A 25,520-nucleotide genomic window follows, 5' to 3' on the forward strand; every position below is an offset into this window, starting at 1 on the left:
TCCAAGGGAATCATGCAGAAATTTATTTAGTATCCTACCTTTGCTTCAGAGGGCCTCCAGACACGTACCTATAACACCATCCCAGAGCACCTGCACTGAAACCGAATTCCCAGGTGAGCCTGCTGACATGTCAGAAACACCACTGACCATAGACTAACACCACTGTAGACCACAGACTCCTAACGCAGCGCTCCAGGCACCCTTACCATAACCTTCTCCAAATTAAAAAGCAAAAAAAAAACCAAACACCCACAAAGCCCTATACCTGTAAGTAAAGAAAGTCACCTTCTGAGCTGAACAGGGTTTACATTCAGAACTATGGCTACAAACCTACAATTTTCACTGCAATGTCTTTTGGAATTTAGTGGAAGATGCTATTTCTAGACAATAAACCATCTAATTAGGCTTTTCAAGCTAATCAGGTTACAAAACGCCTTTTCAAAAAGTCACAACAGTTTAACAAAAGCCCTCCGATAGCAATTTAATTATGCCTGATAGACATTTCGAGAAGCAGGACTCGTGCCAAGCAAGTAAGGCTGCACAAAGATCCCACTTCCCTTGCCGGCAGCTCTGCGAACACACCCATCTCTACAGCAGTAATTTCAGCACTCTGTCAAGTGAAACAATACACACTTTTAATTGCCAAACTAACATTTGTGGTGTTATACACCTGCGCTACCTCAGACGTGATCAACCGTTCCTCTTCTGTTCCACTTCACATTGACAGAGGGCCAGTTAAGCTCTGTTAGCATCAGGGAAGAGGGGTGAGAGAAAATTCAGGCTTAATTTCTGCTCTACCTAACCACTTAGCTGCAATCCTACCATGCACTAATTCTCCGCTACCTCAACAGACGTGATCAACCATTCCTCTTCTGTTCCACTTCACATTGACAGAGGGCCAGTTAAGCTCTGTTAGCATCAGGGAAGAGGGGTGAGAGAAAGAATTCAGGCTTAATTTCTGCTCTACCTAACCACTTAGCTGCAATCCTACCATGCACTAATTCTCCACTGAACCTTCATTGCTCAGACTTTTGCTACTGCTTGCCTTGTGTTCATAATACTTTGATACAAAACCAGAAGCATTTGTGGAAGATTCACTAGCATAGTAAGTCCAAAACCATAGCACTAATACTTTGCTGTCCATCCTCAGAGTGGGATGAAGGTACGTTTGCAAAAAGTTCCAACTGCGGCAAAAAGCTCACAGTATTTTGCATACGCCATTCTGTACATGCAGAAGCATCAGAATCAGCTGGTCCACGCTCCATAGTGTCTCAAAACCACCTCCACTGTTCTTCTAGAGAACAATGCGGAAAACTGGAAATGTCAGGTCTTACCTAGCAGTGCACTAAATGGGAAAATAAAGTTACGGTTCAAGCATCAGCCTAAGTTGGACAGTTTCAGGCACATGATTTTTACCGCAGCACACGCAGGTGAGCATATCTAAAAGGCGAATGAAGTATATCCTACTGTACACATGGACTCTTGTGTAGTCACTTCGAGATTGCACCAACACACTCCACGTTTCAGCCAAAGCACGTGGCTTATGAGCTCCACGCCTCCTTGTACTTGAGGAACAAAGACGATGGTAAGAAGCCGCCACAACTACTGGCGCAGCTTTTCTAAAACACCTTCTTTGGGCTCTTGGGTATGAGTATCAGGTTCTGGAAGTGTAACTATGTACAGCGTGAGTGCACACATCAATGGTAAGAATGTGAAAGCTACTTCCCTTAAAGATTCAGACATTTCTGCCTTTCATACAACACTAATCCTCCTCCCATCCACTCCTCCTCAGCCTTCTGGACCAGCACCTGTGTCCTACATCCCAGGAAATGCCAGTTGCCACTGCTATCAACTGTAGTTGTGGAAACAAAACCCAACTCTTCGGTGCTACCATTGAAATCATTAAGACCCTGACAGGCCAGTTACAAACCACTGCACTAGCCTGCAAGTAATCGTTTTACAGGTAAGAGCACGTTGAGCGTTCAGTCGCTTTCTGCATTGCTGACAGAGCACTGTACTGCCAGCGTGTCAATACCATCTGGAGATAGTTAATTCAGAAGGGTAATAGCTTAGCAGCAGCGAGGTAAAATAAAAGGAGTGTTAGAATTTTACTGCATCTTTGCTAATGAAAAAGTTGACTGAGTAACTGATCAGGGCACTTAACGCCCACTGACAGCAGCACTGTACACTACTGACAGGCTCTACATGCCTCGCGTCTACACCATGTCTTTAATCTACGGAAATACAAGTTGTACAGCTCACATGAGTATTTGATCCTGGTCAGTATTTTATTCTACCTTGTGAGTGGCAGAGGAAGAAAGGAAGGACATCTTTTCAGCCAAAAAAATCCACAGTCACAAAAGCAGGATATTCACTAGAAGATGACACCAGTGACTGGTGTCCTTAGGTTGTCCAAGACTATGCTCTGAAGATGCTTTACATAAGATGAGCAAGATGTCCAAAACAAGGCCAACTGTGGTGTAAGATGCAATTTACCCTTTAATTTCCTGCCTCAATTTCACCCAGCCACAGAGGATGACTAGATTTCAGTATGAACCATTACCTAAATCATATAGTCGGTATGCAGATATATGTCTTTCTTTAAAAATTTACTTAAAAACTGCTTGAGCTGCAGGTCATACCAGTCTGATTTGGAGAGTGAAGGCAGTTCCAACAGTACAATAGAGACTTGTCTACAGGCAGGTAAACGAGAGTCTGCTAACAAAGGGGTAACAAAAGCTGCTGGCTGGGCTGCCAATGTTGCACACAAACTTTCATAGGATGAAGATGCTGTGGATGAGATCCAGGATGGGAAAACTGAGCCAACACCTGCTGCTGTTCTAATTTTTTTTTTTTTTCTTTTTTTATTCTCCTCTCACAAGAGGGGGTGGGTAGACTATACAGAGGAGGCCTGTACAAAACTGGGCACTGGGCAGGCATTTCTTCAGCAGGCAATCCAGGCTCTACCTGTCCTTGAGCTCTCTTGTCACCCGCTTGGTGATGCGTCCACACATCAGGCCGATCAGGAAGAGTACACAGATGCCAACCGTGATCACAGATAGTATGTAATTCTTGGACGGAGAGGTCATAACTTGCATGGCAAGGTCAGAAAAGCCTTCTGCTGGGGCAACCTGGAGGTGAGAAGGGTTATAAATGAGCCAAGCTGCACTTTCCATGCAACCCTCAGCCTTAGCATTTATCAGGTCTAGTCTTGGGTGCTGCTATTGCCTCCTGTCAACATCAGACTTGGCCTGATCCACAACCAACCAAGGCCTGCAATGATTCATCTGAAGGAACTGCTGCTCAGGAGACAGCTTTGTAACAGGAAATTCTGCTGACCCTATTTCATCGACCCAGACCTTCCCTACAGGAGACCAAGCCCTGTGTGCACAAAAACCAGTTTAATTCTGCACCGTTGAGGATGCATCTCAGACACTGAGAAAGATACACAAGTTCAAAAAAGAAGACCTGATTTCAATTTTTCAGGACCAAACTCAAAATGTTAAACTTCGTTCAGAGAAGAATTTCACTACAGTTGAAGTTTTTCATAAATAGCTTGCAATAAAAGGTCCCATGCAAAAAAAAAAAAAGGAAATCCTTTACACATTCACCTTTGCGGCATAGCTCCACATTTCAATACGATCATTAAGGCGTTTCTTGCATTCAGGCTGCAACCTCACACGTTTATCTTCCAGAGCTTCCATTAAGCACGACATTTCTGTAATGCACAGAAGATGGTGTTACAAAATAGAAACAGTGGCTTCAACAACATGCTATGGAAAGGGACACCTCAGTTCTCCTAACGGCTGACAGTTACAGAGCTTTCTAAACAGACTAGCCAGCCTGATAAGACCGTATACAAAGCCCTGTTGTACCCCTGAAGCTAACAATTTCAATAAGATTCAGGATTAATATTGCATTTTGAGACACAAGGAATTCTGACTGCCAAAAAGAAATTACAGTACCTATCGAACATGTAATTCATGCGATGCACATGAGATTTTATGAAGTGTTAAAAATCTGCACCTTCAATAAGCTGTAGTTTAAATTCCATGCCACTACCCTTTTAGGGGGAACCAAGATCAAATTCAGCTCAGGAAAAAACACAGTGTTATCTCCTTAGGTTTGTTAAGAGTTTCTTTTGATCAACAACATATTTTGGAAAGGTTTAACTTCCCAAGTTTTCACACAGTTCTGTGAAAAGGAAATAATGGGATCATAATGTTCTGGGTGCCTATGGAGCAGCTTGGCTAATGCAAGCTCTTTTATACGCTCATAAGACACCGACATAAAATTCTGTATTTTATGCTGCCTTACTTGAATAATCCCTAATTGGATGCTTTCTGCTTTGCAGTGAAGAGTTGTTTTGTTCATAGCAAAAAGGCTACCAGCTTTAAACTAACTCCATACTTTTTAAACACAGTTCAAATACTCAGATGCAGATCTCTCTCTAAGCTACAAAATTCTGCATACCTTCAGTGCAAACACACCAGAACACACATCAAAAGAATTATGACAAAACAGGAATAAATAAAGGATATCCAGAATTTCAGAAAGGCATTCAGTAATCATCACTAAAGATAATGATCAGGAAAATACTTGGCTGCTATTTTTAATGCCGGATAAACTCAGAAGGATGGGAAAGTTCAGAACCTTTTTCCCCACTAGCTTTCCTTAAACAGTCATACATACTACCCAGTTAGCTAACGTAATAGCAGCAACAAAGTGCAAGGGCTTGACCTCAAACAGGAAAAGAATGGGTTAGGAAATATTTAAACAAATGATGTTTTAAGTGGTCTGAACCTGTTGAACTCAGTCTTGGAACAGTGTATGAAGCCTCAAAGCCTTTAGCTGCTAAGTGAACCTAGAAAGTACGTTTAAGCAGAGAAGAAAAAAAAAAGATCAAAGGACCTTAGTTTAATTTAGTCTGTCAGAAACACTGAAACAAAGAAGCCAACCATGGACAGGGACTGACACAACGGAAGAATGACCAAGGGGATTAGTTAAGAATGACTCTTGTGAAACGAAACTGATTTGCTTCTGTAAGAGAAGCAGTTTAGTTCTAGGAAAGCTTTTGATACAGTCTGATAAAACATTGTCATAAGTAAGCCTGGGAGCTGTATCTTGTGTGAAGCTGGTAGAGGGTAGGAGATAAACATCACTGAAAAATGAGTCCATGTACTGTACTGCATGTGTATTAAGAGCTCAATTTCAATGGGATTTAACTGAGGAGGGATTTTATAGAAGGGTTACAGATCTAGTATCGCACACTACTGTCAGTAATCATATGAATGATGGAACATAAAACATACTTGTTAAATCTGCAGATAAGTTTGCAAGGATATCATATCAGGATTGAAGAATAGGTCCCGTGCCTTGGACACAAGGAAGGACTTCTTGATACCCATCTTCTAGTGGTATCTACCACCTCTGCAGCTGTTCTACCTTATTACCCGCAAAGGACTGGTGGAAATATCTTGCACTTAAGATAATGCTGGCAAGAAAATGCAGCTTAAGGCTCTCAGGACTAAGAGGTTATACAAGTAAAGCATGAGCACTTACGGCGTCCTCTCCCTGGTGGAATGGCAGCACAGTGGTGTTTGATGTCTAGGGCACAGGCTGTGTGGAGCACCGGGTCAACAAATATATCTGCTTTGCTTTCCTTCAGCATGTTGAGCACTTCCTGAGGAGGGGGAAAATTACACATCTCTCAAAAAAAGGAGAGAGAACAAAACTCATACTGCTCAACATTTCTGAATGGTGCATCACCATTTTAAATCCAGGATCATGAGAAAACCCACCACCGTCCCTGGAAGAGGCTATGAATGCCGGTTTAGGTCAGATTAAATGTCCTGGTCTACACAGGTTACCACAGTTATGTTCATTAAAATACCCATATTAATCTAAAATACAAAGTTAATATGCCAGAGTTACTTCAGTTAGAACTGAAACAAGGTGCCATAGCCAGTGCCTAGGCCATACTCAGCACCAGGGAAGCCTGCCACAGAGACAGCAACAGAAAACAAATTAGTAACCAGAAACTCTAGTAATCATAATCAAGAAAAGATTCAAGCCTGGAATTGCAAAGGAGGTATTGTTGGCACAATTTTCACTGGCAAATTGAAACCAAATTGAATCGCTGCAGGCCAGAACTGAGATGTGTAAGGAAATTTTTAGAGCTCTGGCTTCATACTAGCTAGAACGTGGCCTGGGCTGTGATCTGGAAAAATCACTGACTTCTGCAGGGATGGGATGCCTTTTACAGTACATTCAATTTATTTCCTTTACCTTCTTGCACATTTCAGTTTTTATTTTCAGCAGATTCACTTTCAGACATTCTTCCACCTGCCCAGTCTGCTCCTGAGCTGCTGCTTCTTCTGCACACAAGCTGGAAATCTATTTTGAAAAAGTATTTTAACATAAGTTGTTCACTATAAGCATTCTGCCTTTTAGCACATTTGTATCTCAATACATTAGTTCATCACAGGGCGCTGCTAGAGGACACATGATGAGATACTTTGTGCCTTTCGAGCCAAACGCAGCCTGGCTCATGCAATATGTATACTCTTTGTAAGCCAACAGCAAGAAGTCAATATTGCTGTACTGAGGAGGAAGGCAAGGAGGAAAACAGGATAGAAATAATGTTAAGATATGAAATAAGCAATACCTGAGGCATGGCTGATTTGGCTATTAAAAGTGAAAGCTCAAAAAATCTGACTGTATTCCAGTTAAGGTTGACAAGACCAGAGAACACACACACACATTTTTTTACAACAGGAAAGCAGTATTTTTCCATAGTCACACGTACTGATGAGATCCCAGATGAAAAAATTAACTTCATGTTGGCACTGCACAGGAAACCATAATTATTGCACACCGGGCAAAAGTCACAAGCAGAGAACATGACTAGCTAGAAGTAGTTGGAAGAGGGCTTTTTTTGTTTCAATTATCAGGAGAGTTCATGTTTTAAGAAAGAAAAAATCTGTTACATGAACGGACTTCATGAAACACGAAGGGAGTATTCATCCTGAAAAGGCAGCTGCGGAGCTACTTCTCCTACCTCTTCAGAGCAGTGCATCTGAAGTTGGGGATCCAGCCGATAATCAAGAGCCGATTCCTGGATTATCACTCGAATTTGGTCCTCGCAGTCTGGAGAGAGACGCTATTAAGCGGAGAAAGTCATTAAACTACTCAATGATCTTTATTTTTATAAATCAATCACCTTGCATTTTAACCTGTGTATTCTGTAATACTTGTATAGGAGCATAAAAAACCATTTACGTACAGCCTGTTATATACACTGAACACACAAGCCCAAGTTTGATTTGTTATTCAATGACTGTTGCTCAGCACAACCCTGCACAGTTTCTCATTTGCATGCACCAGCTCTACTCACCTGGTCTGCATATTTCAACTTCAGGCATGAGATGACTTGTCCTTCCAACTCTGTATCATCCTTGGCCCTGTTCAGGATATTTTGGCAGAATTTTGGTATGTCTGCTTTGCAGGCCTTCCTGAGAACTGGATTTAAGCGGTAATCTAACCAGGAAAGATGACAGAACTTCATTAGAGTACCCATCTCTTCAGATTACAGAACATAACACTCCATAAGAGATTTGACAGAAATTTCCTGCATGACATTGTATCACCAATCAATTTAATTTTGGGGAAAAATAAGATTCTGTTGTGAAAAAATACTAACTTGTGAGGTAAGAGCTTCAGGAATAAAGGGGATCCAATAACGCATGCTGACGCTCAAGAATTTGGCTGAATAAAGTCAGTGTGTGCACTGACAACCATGCAGGAGAATAGAACAAAGCAAATATTCTTCCAGCCATGCAGACCACTCAACAGCTCAGGTAGCAGGTAGGCAGGTTAGGGTTTTTTTTGGTTGTTTTTTTTTTTTTCAGAAGACAATACCTGTGTTCTGTGTAATCTGACGCTTGGTAATCATTTGCTTGCATTTAGGATCCATCACTTCACTGTTCTTGTTTTGTTTCAAACACTGCAACATATTTTTTGAGTCTGCTTCTGGACAAAACCGCTACAAAAAAAACCCAGGACACCCAAGTTTCATCACTAAGCACTTGGAAAAAAAACCCAAACAACTATATTCATGGAAGAGAATAAGCACATGCCCAACCCAGAGGTATACAGACACACTCCCTAGCCCCAACTCCCATGCTTTTGTTAGAAGTATGAGTCAGTACTGGAGAGCAATAAATCCTTAAGATGTTCTGATTCAGCCACAATACAGAGTCAGAGTACTGCGTACAGACCACACATACTAGTGTTTCAGGGCCTGCAATTCTGGCTACTGTGGAACAGTGTCTTGCATGAATATTCACTATTGCTTTCCATTCAGTATCACTTGAAGCCAGCATTTCTAATCTTAAGTTTTGCATGATTTTGCCTGCTTTATCAGTTTGATGAAAGTCTGTGTGCATCAGGTCAGCAGTGAACTGAAGACATTACTCCTCTGTGTAATGATAACTTCTTCACCTTTGCTAAAAGCCGATCCAAATCCAAAATAACCAGATGAAAACTGTATTAGAAGCCTCAGCACAGACTTCCTCTTCAATTCTGCTGGCAGTTAGGAAGAAATTTATTAGTCCACAGGCTTTGATCAGATATTTGGATGAAGTAAAGTTGAAAGAGAAGGGCCCTGAAGAAACCTCAGCCTGATTCAGAGTTAAGAAACTAATTACTTTGCAAAAAAGCAATCATACTTCTGAAACAATACAGCAGTCTTGTAGCAAGCCTTTATGGCTCAAAACTGACAGAGGTCTTAATATCCCAACCTCACCCTCTTAAATCAGCACATTACCCTTACCTTGATCATCTGCTTGCAGACTCTCATGAGTGTGTAGTCCAGTTCTGGATCCATCATCTCTGTCTCCTGTAGTTTAAACACCTTCTGGTGGCACCGGGTACTTAACTGCTTTTTGATTTCTTTCAGGCATTCAATAATCTACAACACAGTATTACAACCGTAACAGACACATTGTTGATACGATTCTGTCATACGCTGCTCAAAACGCACAGCTATGTGTTCCCCTAATGGCTAACTTCACCTGATTTGTGCAGTTACTTTCCCAAGGCCTAGATTTTATCAAGTCATTACCAATGCTTATTTCCAGCACTTGCTTTAAGCTCATCTTCCTTCACAAAAATTTAATGAGATGAAGAAGGTCACCTGGACTTACTCCAAAACCCCAAACCTCATCTTGCAGACATTACACCTAAGAAATCTTTACCAACATTTGCAGTAAACAGCTGCTAATAGTTTAAAACTAGCATTAACTGAGGAATTAATTACTCATACCATTGCATTCACCTGGTATCAACGCTTGTGAACCAGTGGAAAAAAATAGTTTCATCTGCCAAATACTGATCAAAGATTTCAGTAATATCAAAATGAAAATCTAAATAAAGCTGCACTCACAGGGGCAAAAGTGTTCTTCAAAAGTTTTCTGAAATGAAAGTACAAATTAAATGGTAAATTATTAATAAAATCCATTACCTGAGCATTGCCATAGGGCACGTTTTGGCAGTAATTCTTGATGTCACTTTTACAAGCCTCATACAATTCTGGTTCAAGTCTGATATCCTCGGTCTGCAGGATAAATTACAGTATGAACTTTTAAGTACGACCCTAAAGACTATTTTACTTTGTTAATCATTATTTGTTAATCTAGTTGGAGCCTTCTACTCACAAAAAGCAAGTAACTCTCACAACAGGCAGTTCAGTTTCTTTGAATTTAAGGGTCTTAGGTGTGAGAAGTGGTGTTACTGGGCAACCAATTTTGCAAATCCATGCAGCAGATCAGTTGGCTTTTTACACTGAAGAAAAGGTTTAAACCAAATTTTAGAGCTGGTAAGTTGTTTCCACTGCTCCTCCTAAAAGGGCATCAACGCAAACGTCCAAGACAACTAAAATCTTTTCTTGTGAAAGCTAAAGGACATACTAATAGCCACCCATCTATTGGGTGATCTGGAGGATGTGAATGACGTTTCCTGCTTTTAATGATGTCCAACATTTGAATTCTTCCATACAAAGGCAAGAGTGCTGCGTCTTCTGATATGGGCCTACTTAAGGTGAAGCTTTAACACTCAAACAATATCTACTGTACAAAGAGCTCACGAGTTTATGGCTGCAAGCACTGCAGCAGGAAACCGAGAGGCAGCCTTCCCTACTAGAACAAATACTACTCTCATTTATCCATTGAGCAACTTAAAGCAGCTGGAGTCGAGTTGCTTCATCTGTGCTTGTTTCCTCAGCCTGTAAAATGAAGCTTTTATTCTCTTCTAGAGGACTTTAAGGACATCAGCATGTGTAGCACGTTGCTATCTAACACTAAACATAATCACTCCTAGCTGAAATTTCAATGACGATTTAGCTCGCCTTAGCCTTCATGAGACGATATTTAAAGCATTAAAGTAGACAATCATGACTTTCACCATGAAGGGCAATTGAGCCTCACGTTGTAAGAGTGGAAAAAATAAATTAGATACATCTTACAAACGTGCTTCCTTTTTTTCCCTAGGGTGGACAAACCAGGAAGCTTTAACTGAAGGACCTCGCTATAAGAGCCAGCAGATCAAGAGTTTCATGCATGTTTACCATCTCTAGCTCCTCAACACGCAGCTGTTTGCGGCACTTCAGAGAGACTCTGTGCTCCTTGGCATCCTGCAAAGTATCATTGCGCACAGTTGTGCTCAGACAGATCACTACATCCACCCTGCGGGAAAGAAAACAGCTTTTTACTCGTATATCCTTCTCTTAAACCAGCCAAGACTGATGTTGGATCACCACATCAGAGAAACAGACCCCAAGAATCCAAACACAACACATAGTCCTTGTGCAGCTATGCTTACTTCTAGCCTAGGTACAGCTCTATGCAGAGTAAGTGGATCGCAATTAAAACTTAAATCTGATGTTATCTAATTGGAGTCTACATCAGCAGACAGGAAGATATTCAAAATCCCACCACACCTCTGCCCAGCAAGACCTCTGCTCTTCAGCCACATGAGCGCTTTAGAAAAGCCCTACTTAATCTCAGAAACAGATGAAGGTGAATACCTACATGGCATTGCAAACAATCCTTTTGCATTATGGGAAGGGCATTTACATCATAAAATGCAGATAGTCTTGCTATCCATGAACAGGATTAACCTTCTGTGCAATTTACCCTTACGTCATTGCAGTAAGCCATTAGAAAAAAAACCCAAACCCTCTTATACTGAAATGAATAAATCAGCTAAAATAAGCGGGATATTTTCCCTTCCCAGACCAGCAACTGGAACAACAGTAGCCTGCATCTTAGAATATGATGAATCTAGCAAGGATATAAAACATCCCGAGACACACAGTCCGCTAATCATAATCACTAGGTAGTTTCAGAGCAAGAAAAATAAAGAGGACAGGCTTGCATGCAAGATTAAAGCAGAAGTAATTTTGAAGAGGCAGGGAATGCCTCTACTGTAAGCATGTGCAGAACAGAGTCACCAAGGGAAAACACACAAAACAATCAGCCTTTAAAAGAGGTCCAGTGTTTTCTGTCCTATCATGAAATATCCTGTAACTTTATTATATATTTATACAATCAGATTGCTGTTTGGTCAGGTGCTACATACTTTTTTTTGATGTTGGGGCAAAGTTTCAGCACATCCTCCTTGCAAGCCATTTTAAACTTGTACGAGAACCTAAAATCTTTCATTTGAACCTGCAAGAGAGAAATGAGGAAATTTAAAAAACCCAACAAAACAAACAACTTTGGTCACCTGGAGGAAGACAACATGAAAAGTGCTGCCCAAAAGAACACTTGTTGAATCATACAATCAGCAAATGCTTTTGTCCACAACTTATTAATGTGGAAGGAAGGGGGACGCTGCACTGCTGAGGAAGTTGGGGCCCTATCTACTATACACCAGGGAGGAAGGAGGGCCTGAAAATAAATCATCTCCAGAAGTGCCCATTTATGACCAGGCGTGTAAGTACAACTGTCTGAATTCACAAGAGCACTTTAAATTCAGCAGGGAATCAATCTCAAAGAAGGAGGGGTTTCATAATTAGCTAATTCCTGTCAACACACTCAAACAGAACAGGCTTCAACTGATAGCGGAGAAAAGCACTGCTTACCAGCTGGAAATGAGTAACTCCGATTGCACATTTTTCATTCATTTCCTTCTGGTGCTTGTTCTGTATTAGACACTCCATCAGGTCCCCAGAATCAATCTGGTTATCCGCAACCTCCTGAAGAAGAGATGAAAAGCTTAAAAATTAGCTACTCTTACAAATCTTGATTTTTATGCTCCTTTAGCCCACTGTGACCAGGAAATAATGGAACTTACAGTCCCACTCTCTACTGTGAGCTTACACTAACCATTAACTGACCACCCTAGAGCTGTACCACACAACTCTCTCTATAGATACAGTTCAGGAAAGAATCACCTCAGGCACATGCACACTTTAGAGTCAGGAGAACATACTGCAGAGACTCCATGCTTACACGAAGTTATTACAGTTAGATGCCTTCCTTGCTGTTTAACTACTCAATCCTAGAGCAATGTAAGAAGTTATTTCAGCAGTGCTGAGCAGCTGCACAGAGCGGAGTGGCTAGACACACTGCTTGCGGGCAAGGGGGAAGGAAAAAAAAGAGTTTGGTTTTTAACCCACTGTCAAGAGCAATTTTCCCAATTACAGGGCAATTTTCATCTTCAAACTCTAGCTTTTATGCTAGGGCTCTGAAAACTGCGGAAGCAAGAGATGGAATTAAGAATTTTTGGTTTAGGGAGGTTTTTTTTAATTAAAGACTTTTGTAACTGCTTACACTTCAAAAGTAAAATCAGAGTTAGCAAGTACACCAAGAACTAATACTAAAAACCTCTAACTTTTCACACACACTGTTTTTTTTCCCCCCAAAGATATTCACATTATTATGGAGTACTCACATGACAGAACGTCTGGATAATGGGCTCACACGCTCTCATCAGCAAGGCTTCAATTTGAATGTCCTGCAGAAAACATTCAATATTTAATTTGCACAGTGAATGGACAAGAAAAAAGGCTCTGAAAAAAATCAACTGTGATAAGTTAAAATCAACCCAGTTTACAGGGTTTTGAAAGATGCAATCCAGACAGTTTTGCCCTTCAGTTCTGGAAATCCTAGAGTTCACTCTTGCCAACAATGTGGCAAATGCAAGACAAGCCTTCTGGCTTAAGGGAAGAGCCTGGTCTCTGCAGAAACTCATTGTCTGGATAATTCAGCCAATATCCTCTGAACTAGACGCTACAGTACTAGAAATCATCTTACACCTAGGTAGGAGTTAAAAAAGATTTACGAGTTCTGAGCAAAACCATTTTGTAACCACTGGAAGGAAGCCTTCCCTAGGGCACAATGTAAATTTTAAGTATGGGAAACAGTTTGGGGCAAGGTAGTCAAGTATGCAGCTTCATAGAATAAGTAAAGCTGCTGACCTCACTGAAAACCTCTAATGATGCACCTGGCAGCTATTTCTTGCAAAATTTTGGGGATATGGGAGGGAAGCTGCAATATGGTATTCAAAACTACTTGCAAGCAAGACCAACAAATTAAGTCCCATGACATATCTTGACTTGTACTAAAGGTAACTGGGTTACCTGCGCAAGAAATCTTACCTTCAGTACCATAACTGGTTTTTTAAGCAGGAGAAATGTCATCAGCAGCCTAAAATCCTGAACTGTTGTTCACTTCTCTTCCTCAAGAGCCCCCACAACAAAAACTTCTATTGTATGGGCCAAAAAGGATGGTCTCTGTCTGATCTCAGAGAGCTGCACTTCTGCAGCTCCTCTAACCTTGCTCTTTTTATCAAACATCGCACTTAACTAGACATGCTCAACTATTCCCTTTATCCCAGGTTGAAAACTGCTCACCTCGGACTCCAGCTCAGTGAGGTTTCCCACTATGTCTCTGCAATCAGACACCAAGTCATCAAGATGGTCCTGAAGGCATTCCAGCTCCTACAAAACCAGACATTTTAGAGTGTGATCCAAGAATCTAAATTGAAAATCTCGGCTTGAAACATTGTTACACATGTGAAACTGCCCTCCTCCTTGTCAAGTCCTAAATCTCATTTAATCCCACTCCTCTGCTGGCACTCCCAGAACACACATATGTAGCAGTGATTGAGAATGTTGGTCTAAGATGTTACGGTTTGTTCTCAATAGCTGCAGGATGTGCTTTCACTTCTGGAATATCAAATTTAATCTGCTCTTTGCATAACCTTAATGAGAGGTTAATTACTCAAACTACAACCTATGATGGGCACTTCAAAAAGACAAAGACAATGGTGTATGCTCTACTGCATCTGCTGATGAATGGCTCCTTCCCTACAGCTCTGCTAGGGCACAGCAATTTAACACAAAAGTATTTGTTGAAACTTTGTTAAGTAGCAGCAGATGTTAGTTCAGTTCTGTATAAACACAGGAAGCATGTCAGTACTTGCCAAATGGAAATGGGATAAAGTTTACGTGGGAAATGTCAAACTTGTAATAGAATATTACAAATAACAGTCGGGGTGGGATGGGATTGCTTCACTGAAGTCCATCTTGTTAACTATCCTTTTCCTCCTTCTCAGTCCACTATATATTTGAACCTCCTGAAGCCATGCAGTAGGTGCAAAGCTTCTTCCTATCACTTCCGTAGATTATGTTTCAAACCGCACTCATTTTTAATATATTCTCAGCTATAAAGAGACAACTAACAACAAGATGTCCTTTTATCCCCCTTTTTGCCCTTCCTACCCCTCCAGCTTTGCAAACCAAGTAGCAGTGTGACTGTGTCCAGTACCTGCCCTGTCTCTGTTTTTTCACTGCACCACTTCCCTAAGTCAATCATGCACTTGTCCTGGAGGGCTGGGTCCAGCTTCACATCCATCGCACGCTGGTGGAGGATTCTCTGGACCTCTGCTCTGCACTCTCGTGATAGCTGCAAAGAGGGCAAAGAGCATTTAGTATACGGGGTCTCTAAATCCATACAATGCAAACAAGCTGCTGTCGGGTAAGGTCACTGAGAGTGACCATGAGTGTCACCAGTAATCCCAGAATGCACAAAGTCCTGTACTGCTCAGCACGAGCCTGCTGGGGCCCCCACAAACGATCCAAGTTCCAACAGAGTTTGGAGCTCTGTCATTGAGTTTGGATGGAGGCTCCTTTCATTCCACTAAAATAGATTTTTTTATTCTTAAACCTTCACTTTGCTTTTGAAATGAAATGTCAAAGCAGGTCCCTAGATTATCTGCGGCACTGTTCCCTTCATTCAAAGCTACAGACCGCTTCTGGAGAAGAAAGTCAAAATAGCTCATGTGCCCTCAATACCAAAAGGGAAGCCCAGAATAAGGCAATATAGTCCAGCTGTAATTTCTTCTCAGCAATCCCCGCTGCAGCACATCAGAGCCAGCATTTGTAAAACCAAGGAAGAAACAAATTGTAGAAGAATCATAGGATATTGGTATGGTGCTTGTCAGATCCAAAATGCACCGGTTGAAGTTTAAAACTTCATACATTTAAAAATCCTAACCACTGGAAGTTACCTAGCATTTTGTGGACAGCACTAGAAAAGATCTAACCTCTGATGAGTTTGCTTTCAAACACTAAATTTCAAAATGACAGCTGCTCCCTTAGCCTACTTTCCACAAGAAGAATACATTTAAAACCTTTTCTCTCTCTGATAGATTACTTGCAGGGTGGCCATTGATTTCTTTCGTCAGCACTAATACAAAATGGAATTAAGAAGTCTCAACTCAGCAGAGTAAGAAACTGCATTAAAAAAAATAATTCCTAAAAGAGAGATGCTTTCAATCAATACTTGACCTCTGCCACAAAAGACCTTTTAAATCAAGCTGCAGAAATTAATTTTTAAGCCAGGCCACTGTGTAAACCCATCAACTCCTAGGGGCTGTGTACACTACAATGCCAAAAGAAATGGAACCCAGTACCCAACTGCTTTCAAGGGAGTGCCTTGATAAAAGCACGAGAGGGCAGCAAACTTGAAAAGAGTAGCTCTGAACCAAACAAATGTGATTATGGTGGATCTCCAGACTGCAGGGCAGCAAGTCAGATCCCTACTGTCGTCTTTAAAGACAGCATAAGCGGATTTACCAGTACACTATGCTCCAAAGAATTGAAAGGATGCTTTATATCAATAGGAAGAATTTAATGGAGTATAATCTGAAGTTCTACTTAAATCAAAACTTAATTAGAAACAGCCTTGGAAAGCTGGGCTTGGAACTGCTCTTTGCCTAAAACCAATTTTGCAGCTATGCTAGCTATCTACAAGGAATCACGTTCCTCTTCGGAAAGACAAGGGAGAGGACTTGCACTGTGCCTAAGCAGATATACATAAGTTGCTGTCAGCACACAGTTCCCCCTGCGAGCTATTGTCACATCTTAATGCGGCTATTTTGCCTTACCAGAACAACAACATAGACCTTCCAGGTACACTCGAGGAGGAGCTGGTCATCCAAAGCAGTGCAAGCTACAATAAATGCTTTTGGGTAGCACTTGCGAGTTCTTGCAGTTTCAGCACAGTGCATCCAACTTCCAAACGCACGTGCAACTCTTCCACCGCAGATCAAAGAGCAGTAAGTTGTACTCTAGCACTTACCCTCCTTCCTTGCTCCTCTGTGCGGTACGCATGCCTGTACAAGCAGGAGAAAACAGCCCCTGGAGGCATCAGCTCACTGGTTTCATTCCAGCCGTGGGTATGGCAGAGACGGGAGGCATCTCCCTGACACTTGCGGTAAAGGACTGTATCTAATCTGCAAAGAGAAAAGTTATCACTAGCACTTCATTCAAACCTTCAACGTTTTTCACATTCTGAAATGGTTTTAAGGCAGAAAAATCCACTTCAAGTTTCATACACCACCACATCACTCGGCAGCAGGGTCTAACCAACCGAACCAACACATGGCAAAAAGGCACGTCACTCAATTTGCAATCAACTCCCTAATCTTGCAAAAATACACCAAGATCTTTAATTACAGATTAAATCTTCAACACTTCTTGAAGTATCTCCCATCCTCTTCTGCAGCACGTCAGCCAAATGCTGACATACGAGAAAAGAAATCACCTCCTTGATGTCTTAAAGCAGCAGAAAGGCAGGTACACACCAATTTTTGCTTGTATAATATCCTACATGCACTTTGTACTGCTGCCACTTTGAAATGTCAGTTTCATAAAAATCCAAATTAGAGTAATTATTGTCTGCTCTGGATTTGAGCTAACTGAAGATTCAGCATCCCTTGCTTTTGCATACAAGAAAACTGCAAATGCAGATCTCTTAAGGTCATGTCTAATTACATTAAAGCTACATGAGATATTGCCAGTTTTCCGAAACGGAAGCTTCAGATTTCTACAACACTTTAGAAGGCAAACGTTAAGCGATATCAGTGGACACAATTATATGGATAATGATAAAAGTAGAAGGAAAACAACTTCTACTACCTGCATCTGCGCTAGGCACACAGTTAATACAACAGTTTTTATAAGTCAGTTCTAGGGAACAGTGGTTAAGAAAGATGAGCTAATGTTGCCCAGCCTGCAATACGAATTAGAATTATCTTTACTCCCAGGAAAATGCAAATACTCAGTCTTCCTTCTTTCAATCACTGAAGTTTGGCTCAAGCAATGAATTACTTGCGTGAAACATGGTACAGGCAGGAGAACCAGCAATGAAGGGAAACAGGAAGAGGAAGAAAAAAACCACTAAGTATTCTTATCTACTTATGGAGACAGTTATCGAGACGACTAAATAAACAGCCACAAAGCCCTAAACTCTCTGATCCGTGAAGCCCCATTTATTTTAAAAGCAGACAGTTCACAGAGCATGTCAGCTCTTAACTACTGGCAATACTGTCAATGGATACAGCTATGAGTCAGATTTTCTTCATGTTTGATTTGAATACCCTTTGCAGTAATCGAAGTCCATGACTTCTTGCCTCACACTCCCCGTGGTCACTGAGAACAATTATTCCATTTCTTGCAGTAACCTCATTTGATGCACCCTAGTAGTTCCTCACCTCTCAGTCTTCTCCAGAAGAAAAGCCAAACACTTACTCTTTCCTCACTGGTCATGTTTATCAAATTTATACTCTCCTCATCTTAACCCCCGCCAACACAAGGGGCTCTGTATACATTTCAAATAAAGCATTGCCATCTTTGGATGACAAAGCTGGAAAAGCAGTGATCCAAAGGGAACTACATCTGCTCTACATGCTGTAATCACACCTAGAGAATCTGAAGAGAGGCAGAAATGGAAACAGGGAGCTTCTCACACAGTGGCTCTTTGTTATACTTAGGACCTTGGTTTTCTTAAGTCCCATATTGTGGCGCTCAGAGCAGATAAAACTGGCTGCAACATGCACAGAAAGTGACCTTCAACTTTGGTATAGCCAGACAAAATTCTTTTAATTAAAACATGCATTGAATTTCAGAGCTCAAGTTTGAGACACTTTTTAGGGCTGCATCATTTCTAAGTGAGTATCTGATTTAAGTGGGTATCACACTTACTTCTAAGCAGCTTTTGCTTCTACTGTTCTAGACAGGCACTAATGCCCTACGGACCTGGCACGCTTAAAAGTCCTTTTTTGAACAAACACAAGCTATACTGTTTTACAAGGAACTGCTAACGCACACAAACACTAAATACAAGCATCAAGTGAAGATAAATCTTGTTTTACAGCACTCACTTCCAATCACGAGATATAAAATACTGGAGCTCCAGGAGCCTATGCTCACAGTCCTCTACCATCTTCTCGGTATACAAGTGCTCCATCAGGCAAGACAGAATCCTGCAAACAGAAGGAAAAAGTTAGGCAACAGACTGTTACAATCACGCTGAGCCCTCTTTGTTAACAGTTGGTGTTGCCAAATCACCCTTTCCAATGAAAGAGAGAGAAGGCGTTCATACACAGTGAAGATCTTTCTCTTCCTTCAAAAAGATTACACCTAAAACAACTGTCTACCACATCTGTACCCTCTTAGATTCCATTGTTTCAGTTATCTCAGCAAGTCTGATACATGACAAAATCATAAGGAATTTTTTATATAAAATCTGGCTCAGGAGACAATATATATCAGACCTGAAGATAAAGGAGACATTTGTCTCTGCAGTACGGGTTTGTCTAACTGGCCTTTCAAGGCTTGTTACTTTTCTTTGTGATATTGCTAAAGACTTATGTAGTAAGAGAAATTAGCACACCAAACGTTACAAATTTAATCTAAGTGCCTGAGAGAGCTACATCCTTCACCAGTGCTAAACCAGTCCTGCTATAAAAGCACTAGCCTGCTTATATGGCAAGAATGAAGACAGAGCTCGGATCACACCTCCAACCCTGTATGAATTGCAAGTTTGGGGTCCGTCATTTCTGGACAGGTTTTAGTATCTATACTGGTCAGCCACACAAATTCCACAGATACCCAAGAGAAACAAAAAACAGTTGTAACTACAAGCCACCTACATTGGGTCTCCAGACCGTATGTGCTTGCAGGCGGTCTGTATCACTGACTCACAGGCCTCATTCAACGCTCGGTCAATGCGGTAATCTGCGCCGGGGTCAGTTTCTTGAATCAGTGTTTGAAGCTGGAAAAAAGAAATTGTAAATAGGAAAACAGATAATAATGATCAAAACGAGAGTTCTTGCAACCTCTCAGCATGGCAATTCCATGCCATTAACAACAGTACCAGGTAAGATCTCTGCTCTACAAGTGCTTTTTTAAAGTGCTTGGGCTGCCAACTCAATTGCCAGACATGGGAGTCCGGCGCTGAAAAAACTGAACCCTAATTATCATTAGGAAGTAGCCCATGAACATTAGATGAGACTGGTGACACACTGAAGGTCAACCGTAAACCTGGACCACTTATGTACTGATTTACAGAACAGAACTGGTAAAATTTGGATACTGTATTTTTGATCCATTTCATGCCTTGGTGCCAACCTCATCCCATGAGGCTGATGATACCAAACACGCAATTCTGTCAAATTTTCATGAAGACTATCTACAACTGAAACCCAAATCAATGTTTAAAGACCAGTTGCCTAACTACAAACAAAGCTTAAAACAGTTTTTGTGTCCTCTCCAGGCAATTCAAAAGTTTTATTGAAATACAGGAGAAAATGTCTTGTTCTGCTGCTGCCTCATGAAGTAGCATTGCCTCAGGGATGCCTGCTCAAGCTTTTGGAAGCCAGGGTAACCACAATTTGGTCTGAAGTACACGACTGATTTATTTTTTATATATATGTATAAAAAAATAAAAGCAGGGCACCAGGTTTTATCTATTTAAGAGAAGCCATGGTGTAAGTGAAAGATGAAAACAAAAACTTTCCGAAGATTTAGAGACTAAGTGTGCTAACTTTTAAGCTGTGATATCCCTGCACTCCTTTTGCGCTTCTAAATACTTTAACTGTCATAGATAAATATAGCATGAACAGTTTCATCAAGTCTTTTCTTCTTGTGAAACAGTTATTCTGATGGAAGATTCAGAAAAATAACTGTCTCTTATTAATAAAAGGAAACATAATTTAGCATCCACTGCACTTCAAAAATCAGATCTAGATGGTTTATCTTCACTACAGCATCTGAACATGAATTTGGGAGGCATCTACTGGGCCAGGGGAAGAGTAAATCTCATAATCTCACTTAATCTATACTTTTGGGGAGAAGGGTAGTTTTCTGGGCCATCACTCAGCCCAAGATCGCCAGGCCTCATCTCATTTCCCACCAAGCACTGAATTCCCAAAGCCTGAACAAACAGACATAGGGCAGAAATTGCTATTATTCGATGAGCAAACATTTTTAGCTAACAAATTTGCAGTAAAAAGAGAGCTTCCTTAGAAGGCAACTGCACACCGACATCAAATGGTCTATGCCGTTAACATCTTGATGCTTACTTAGTGATTTTTGCCACTGGCCCCCAGCCCAACTAAATTAAAAGCAGAGTTACATTTTTATCTTCCATCTTTCAAAGTCTGCACTTAAACACCATCCAGGAAACTTGCAGGGGCAAAACCCTAACATCACAAAACACAGAGAAGTATAAAAAAAAAAAAAAAAAGCATCACAGAATCAGAGAAAATATAAGTTAGCACTATTTATCCAATAGGAAATTTGTAATCAAGAGGACAGACCACAGACTGCCTGGGAGGAACGCAGGATTTCCTGCAACTTGCTCTTGGTCAGAGTTAATTATGCCCAGTCTTAGCTTCTAAGAGATGCAGGTAGCTTGGAAGAGCGCTGCCTAGCAGGTACAAGCTCTTGATTCCAAAATTCCTGGGATGTTTTCACTAAAAAATAATAAAATAAAGGAGAAACATTTTATACCACCCTGACAGTGGTCAAACAGAAGCCAAAACAGGACCCAGTTCATAACAGGGAACTAAACCTTAATCAGCGGGAGAAGTGAGAAATGATACGTCCTTTACAAATTTCATAAGTCAACACAAGGAGAAGAATATGGTAGCTCTGCTGGCACATGCACACACACATAGCCTGCATGGACAGGCAAGGCTGCACATAAAGTGCTGGGATCGCTTCATGTCAGATGTTTACATATAAAATTGGACCAAGGACAATTAGTGGAATTACTCCCTCAAGGACAAATGGGTGAATAAAACCTCAAACCTGACACTTTCTTACACACAGAGATTCAATAAACTGGCCAGAGCATTATGCAGGCAGGATTCTTCCTCAGGTCTCAGTTTAATCAGTATTTTTGTTGCTATCAAGCGGAAGAGGCCAAAGAGCACTGGGTACGACAGCTTCAGAAGCACCAGATCACCTCTGAGTCTCTCTGCCCTGTTTCGGGCACTACTGCAGGATCCCAGTCCCAATTCTCAACCACACGCAAGACATGCAGCAGCGAGCCAGCTGCCCTGACTGCAGGGGCGAGGCAATAATTTGGCACCAGTGACAAAACTGAAGGTTTTATAGGATTTTTCTCCTTCCCACAACAAACCCTTGCAGTTGAAAAGCAGCTGGATAAACTTTCTAATCCTCTGAACTTTTATCCTGATACGGAGCTAAATTAAAAATTAACTATCAATTTATTAGGTGTATTATTTCTGCTTCCAGTTTCTATCTGCCTTTTTAGCATGGCTTATAGTTTTACATGCTCAAGGGACTGAATACATATTTGAAAAACAGTTTGCCAGCAGCTCTAGAATAAAACACTGCTTCCACTAAGCAACACCACAGGTGCTAGACACTGCCAGTACAGCTGTAGATTGTTTTATGGGCCAATGCTCACAATTAAGGGACACGTATTATCTGCTGTCTGATGACCTACAGCATCGCAGATCCACCCTCCCTATGCGCAGGATCTCCATCTTTGAAGAATAACGTAACAATGATATTTGCAGAAGACCTTTTAATGACTGGAACATATCCAAGCTGTATACGCTTCCCCAAAGCAAAGACGAGCTTGTTTTACACGGGAAGACACGCTCCAGAAGTAGGATCTCCTTCCAAAGATATTTTTTTTCTTAATAAAATGCATGCCCCTATAGAAGTATATCAATAGTATAAATAATAGAAATCCTATCCTTTGTTTCAGAGCAGGCAGAGCGTTCCGAGATGGCAAAAGTTAAACTGCAAACAGCCCTTAAGAGTGCACATTGCTAGAGAGTACCTGTGATACGCTGGGGTCAGCAAGGTACTTAAGCCTACAGTTAGGCAAGATAAGGCTGAACAAATGCCTGGGAGTTGTTTGGGGTTTTTTGTTTGTTTGTTCGGGGTTTTTTTGTGGTGTTTGTTTTTTGTTTGTTTTTAACTTAGGCTGAACCATTTCTGTTACACAGAAATCCATGGTTCCTCTACCATTTACAGAACTAGGGCATTTTGGCAAGTTCACTGATCAAAACTGAGACAAAAAACCCCACACAGCTCTCAGACGTCTCAGTCAAGGCATGCTTCTTGCACAACAGCATGGTTAATTGTGAGCGTAGACACTCATACGCAAGATCATTCTGGCTGAGGTGTCTCACAAGACATGGAACCCATCAGATCAAGAAATCAGGGTTTGAGAAGGTTCGAGAATGCATTTTGTTGACTGCTTTAATACAAAGAATCATTCATATTCTTCCTGCAGGAAAGGGTATGAGCAGATGCTCCTGCAGTAAAATAAAATCATGGAGGTTCTTTGGGTTTGTTTTGTTGTTTTGGGATTCTTTATGTTGGTTTTGGCAGATGGGTAAACATCTTCCTTTCATAAGGCAAGCATAATCAGAGCAAAACTTGACAGGCAGGACAGTAAGTAAAACTAGATCCAAATGTTCCCCATTCCAATTTCCTCAAGCAAACTGCCTAGGCAAGTGTGTCTGGTCGTACAGCTTCTACAATGAAGAATTTCAGGACAAACCCTACTGCTTTGAGCTAGCCAAGAAATCAAAGTGCTGTTTAATGATGCTACTGAAAGCATGGGGACACAAGTTTTTGACTCTGCATAGAAAAGACAACATCTGGAGATGGGCCCAAAGCACCACAGCCAGCTCTGCTGGGACAACCCCAGCACAAGCATGTTGTTCTCCTCTGTTTCTGCAAGTGAAAAGATAGAGGTGCCACATATCAGCAGTTCCACCATCAACAGCCACATCAAAGATCAAATTGAGAGCATCAGCACAATGTTCCTGAAACAAGAACTGCTCAAGGACATCAGAACACAAGAAACATTAGTCAGCTTTCGTCTAGCTAGGCTTGGGCTGAAGTCACGTAGAGCAAGCGCTAGCCAGGAAGCGAGTTAGCAGGAGGTGGCAGAAGCAGCCATCCCATCTGCATATGAAGAGCTACCAGAGGTACAAACTGATAGGAGCTCTCACCAAAGTGACACTGCAGACAAAAATCAGTCCATGCTCTCTGCTTACAGTTTTTGGAAACCCTGACATAGGTCAATCTTTCCCCCATGAATGAATTTACTGAAGCAACACTTGTAAGACCATCTACATGTCTCAAAGATTGAACTATACCAACACATAGCAACTAAGAAGCTGAGAAATCAGCTTCAGAAAAGCATCGGTGGATCAGCAGAAACATACATCAAAGGTACTCTCTAGGTATCCAAAAGGAACTGAAGTAGCTCCAGCTGCTATGAAGGGATGGATCTCTAACTTGCCTTCTTCATGGCCTGTCATATGGGCCAATCTCATATGACAGGGAGTTTGAGTCCCTTGCACAAGCCGTGCAGTATCTGGCAGGGTTTCAGACAATAATCTCTTCCTTACAGAGATAATTTACCTACCATAGAAGGTAGAAGCAGGAAGATCATTCTAACACAATAAATCAAAACAGAAAAAAAACAGTGACAGCTGAGACAACCATTACCATTCAAATACAAAAATATCAACAATAAATGACTTAGTACCTCAGAAGTTACAGGCAGCTATATAACAGCACCACACCAGTGCTCATGAACCCAGAACATTGGACTGTTTATCCTATTCTTGCAATCATCTATTTCCTCTTGCCCATAAAAATATGGACAAACTAATCATATTTCATAAAATCAACACGTAATTCACTCCTGCTGTCTTTTGCACAGAGAACAGAACATAGGTCATTTAACTTAAAGGGGAGTCATGGACAAGCTCTGCTGTTGCATCAACTTACTGTACAAAAATAAAGCAGTAGCTTAAGTATAAGAGAACTGAAAAAAACTCCTATAGGTTTCAACAGACATTATGTTTCTCCAAAAGTCTGCAATCTCATATCACTTTTGGGGGTCCCCTGCCTTGACTTATCAGTTGTTCTGAACATGCACTTCATGATCTGGAAGTTATTCCCAAGATGAATTGATCTTCCAACCAATTTGCAAATAATCAAGTTCTGAGGCAGCAAGTTCAATTTCATATTTAAACAGAAACAAGTATTCAGTTTTTCACATAAATGTTGCAAAGCATAAGTCATGCACTACAGCTCACTGCAGAAATGACTCAAACTGTACAGCTGCTGCACCACTACACCTAGTATTTATGCACCCTATGCCGTACAAAAATTTAACTGATATGAATTTATCTTTGATAACATATACAAACTGGCAACATTTGGGGCTCAGGCTTTGAGCTACATTTACACTGAAAATGGACTACAGTGGTTCCATATATTGCAGGAGGTAAAGAGCATACATCCCCCCAAATTCCTACATCAGCGCTAACACTCCCTAGCCATTTCTGGCATTGATGTCACTCTTCCAAGCTCACAGGCCATTAAAAGCAGGTATTAAGTACAAAAATGTAATACCACACTAAAAAGCACTAATGAGTTTGAACAAACATTAAATTTTTTTTTCAGTTTAAAGAGACTACAAAGGGGATGCATCTGGGCCAAAATGAAGTTTTAAAAAGGTAAAAGAATTATCCCATTTTAAAAAGGTATCCTGGAGAAGAACGACATTCCCCTCAGTGGCTGCAACTACAACGATGTGCAGCAGTATGTTGTACCTACCTGTCCCTGAAGTTCCATTTCCATCGTTTAAGCTGAATAAAATAGC

At 41.1% G+C, this 25,520-nt stretch overlaps 1 protein-coding gene across 1 annotated transcript in view; it reads right to left on the minus strand.

The window, feature by feature from the left end:
* Positions 1–2,861: 2,861 nt before the first annotated feature.
* The window catches only part of GLG1 (golgi glycoprotein 1), a 54,055-nt gene continuing 31,396 nt past the window's right edge, over positions 2,862–25,520 (minus strand). Inside the window, exons 9-26 of the mRNA XM_009707667.1 lie at positions 19,501–19,622; positions 18,730–18,831; positions 16,647–16,800; positions 14,832–14,969; positions 13,916–14,002; positions 12,955–13,017; positions 12,143–12,256; positions 11,638–11,726; positions 10,625–10,742; positions 9,524–9,616; positions 8,834–8,971; positions 7,921–8,044; positions 7,397–7,539; positions 7,061–7,162; positions 6,289–6,396; positions 5,563–5,683; positions 3,612–3,718; positions 2,862–3,131 (exon numbers count right to left, since the gene is read on the minus strand). Of these exons, the coding sequence (XP_009705969.1) occupies positions 2,964–3,131; positions 3,612–3,718; positions 5,563–5,683; positions 6,289–6,396; positions 7,061–7,162; positions 7,397–7,539; positions 7,921–8,044; positions 8,834–8,971; positions 9,524–9,616; positions 10,625–10,742; positions 11,638–11,726; positions 12,143–12,256; positions 12,955–13,017; positions 13,916–14,002; positions 14,832–14,969; positions 16,647–16,800; positions 18,730–18,831; positions 19,501–19,622 (2,091 nt within the window). The 3' untranslated portion in view covers positions 2,862–2,963. The remainder of the gene's footprint in view (positions 3,132–3,611; positions 3,719–5,562; positions 5,684–6,288; positions 6,397–7,060; positions 7,163–7,396; positions 7,540–7,920; positions 8,045–8,833; positions 8,972–9,523; positions 9,617–10,624; positions 10,743–11,637; positions 11,727–12,142; positions 12,257–12,954; positions 13,018–13,915; positions 14,003–14,831; positions 14,970–16,646; positions 16,801–18,729; positions 18,832–19,500; positions 19,623–25,520) is intronic.

Source organism: Cariama cristata, unplaced genomic scaffold (genome assembly GCF_000690535.1).
Source record: "Cariama cristata isolate BGI_N322 unplaced genomic scaffold, ASM69053v1 scaffold30129, whole genome shotgun sequence".
Lineage (NCBI taxonomy): Eukaryota > Metazoa > Chordata > Aves > Cariamiformes > Cariamidae > Cariama > Cariama cristata.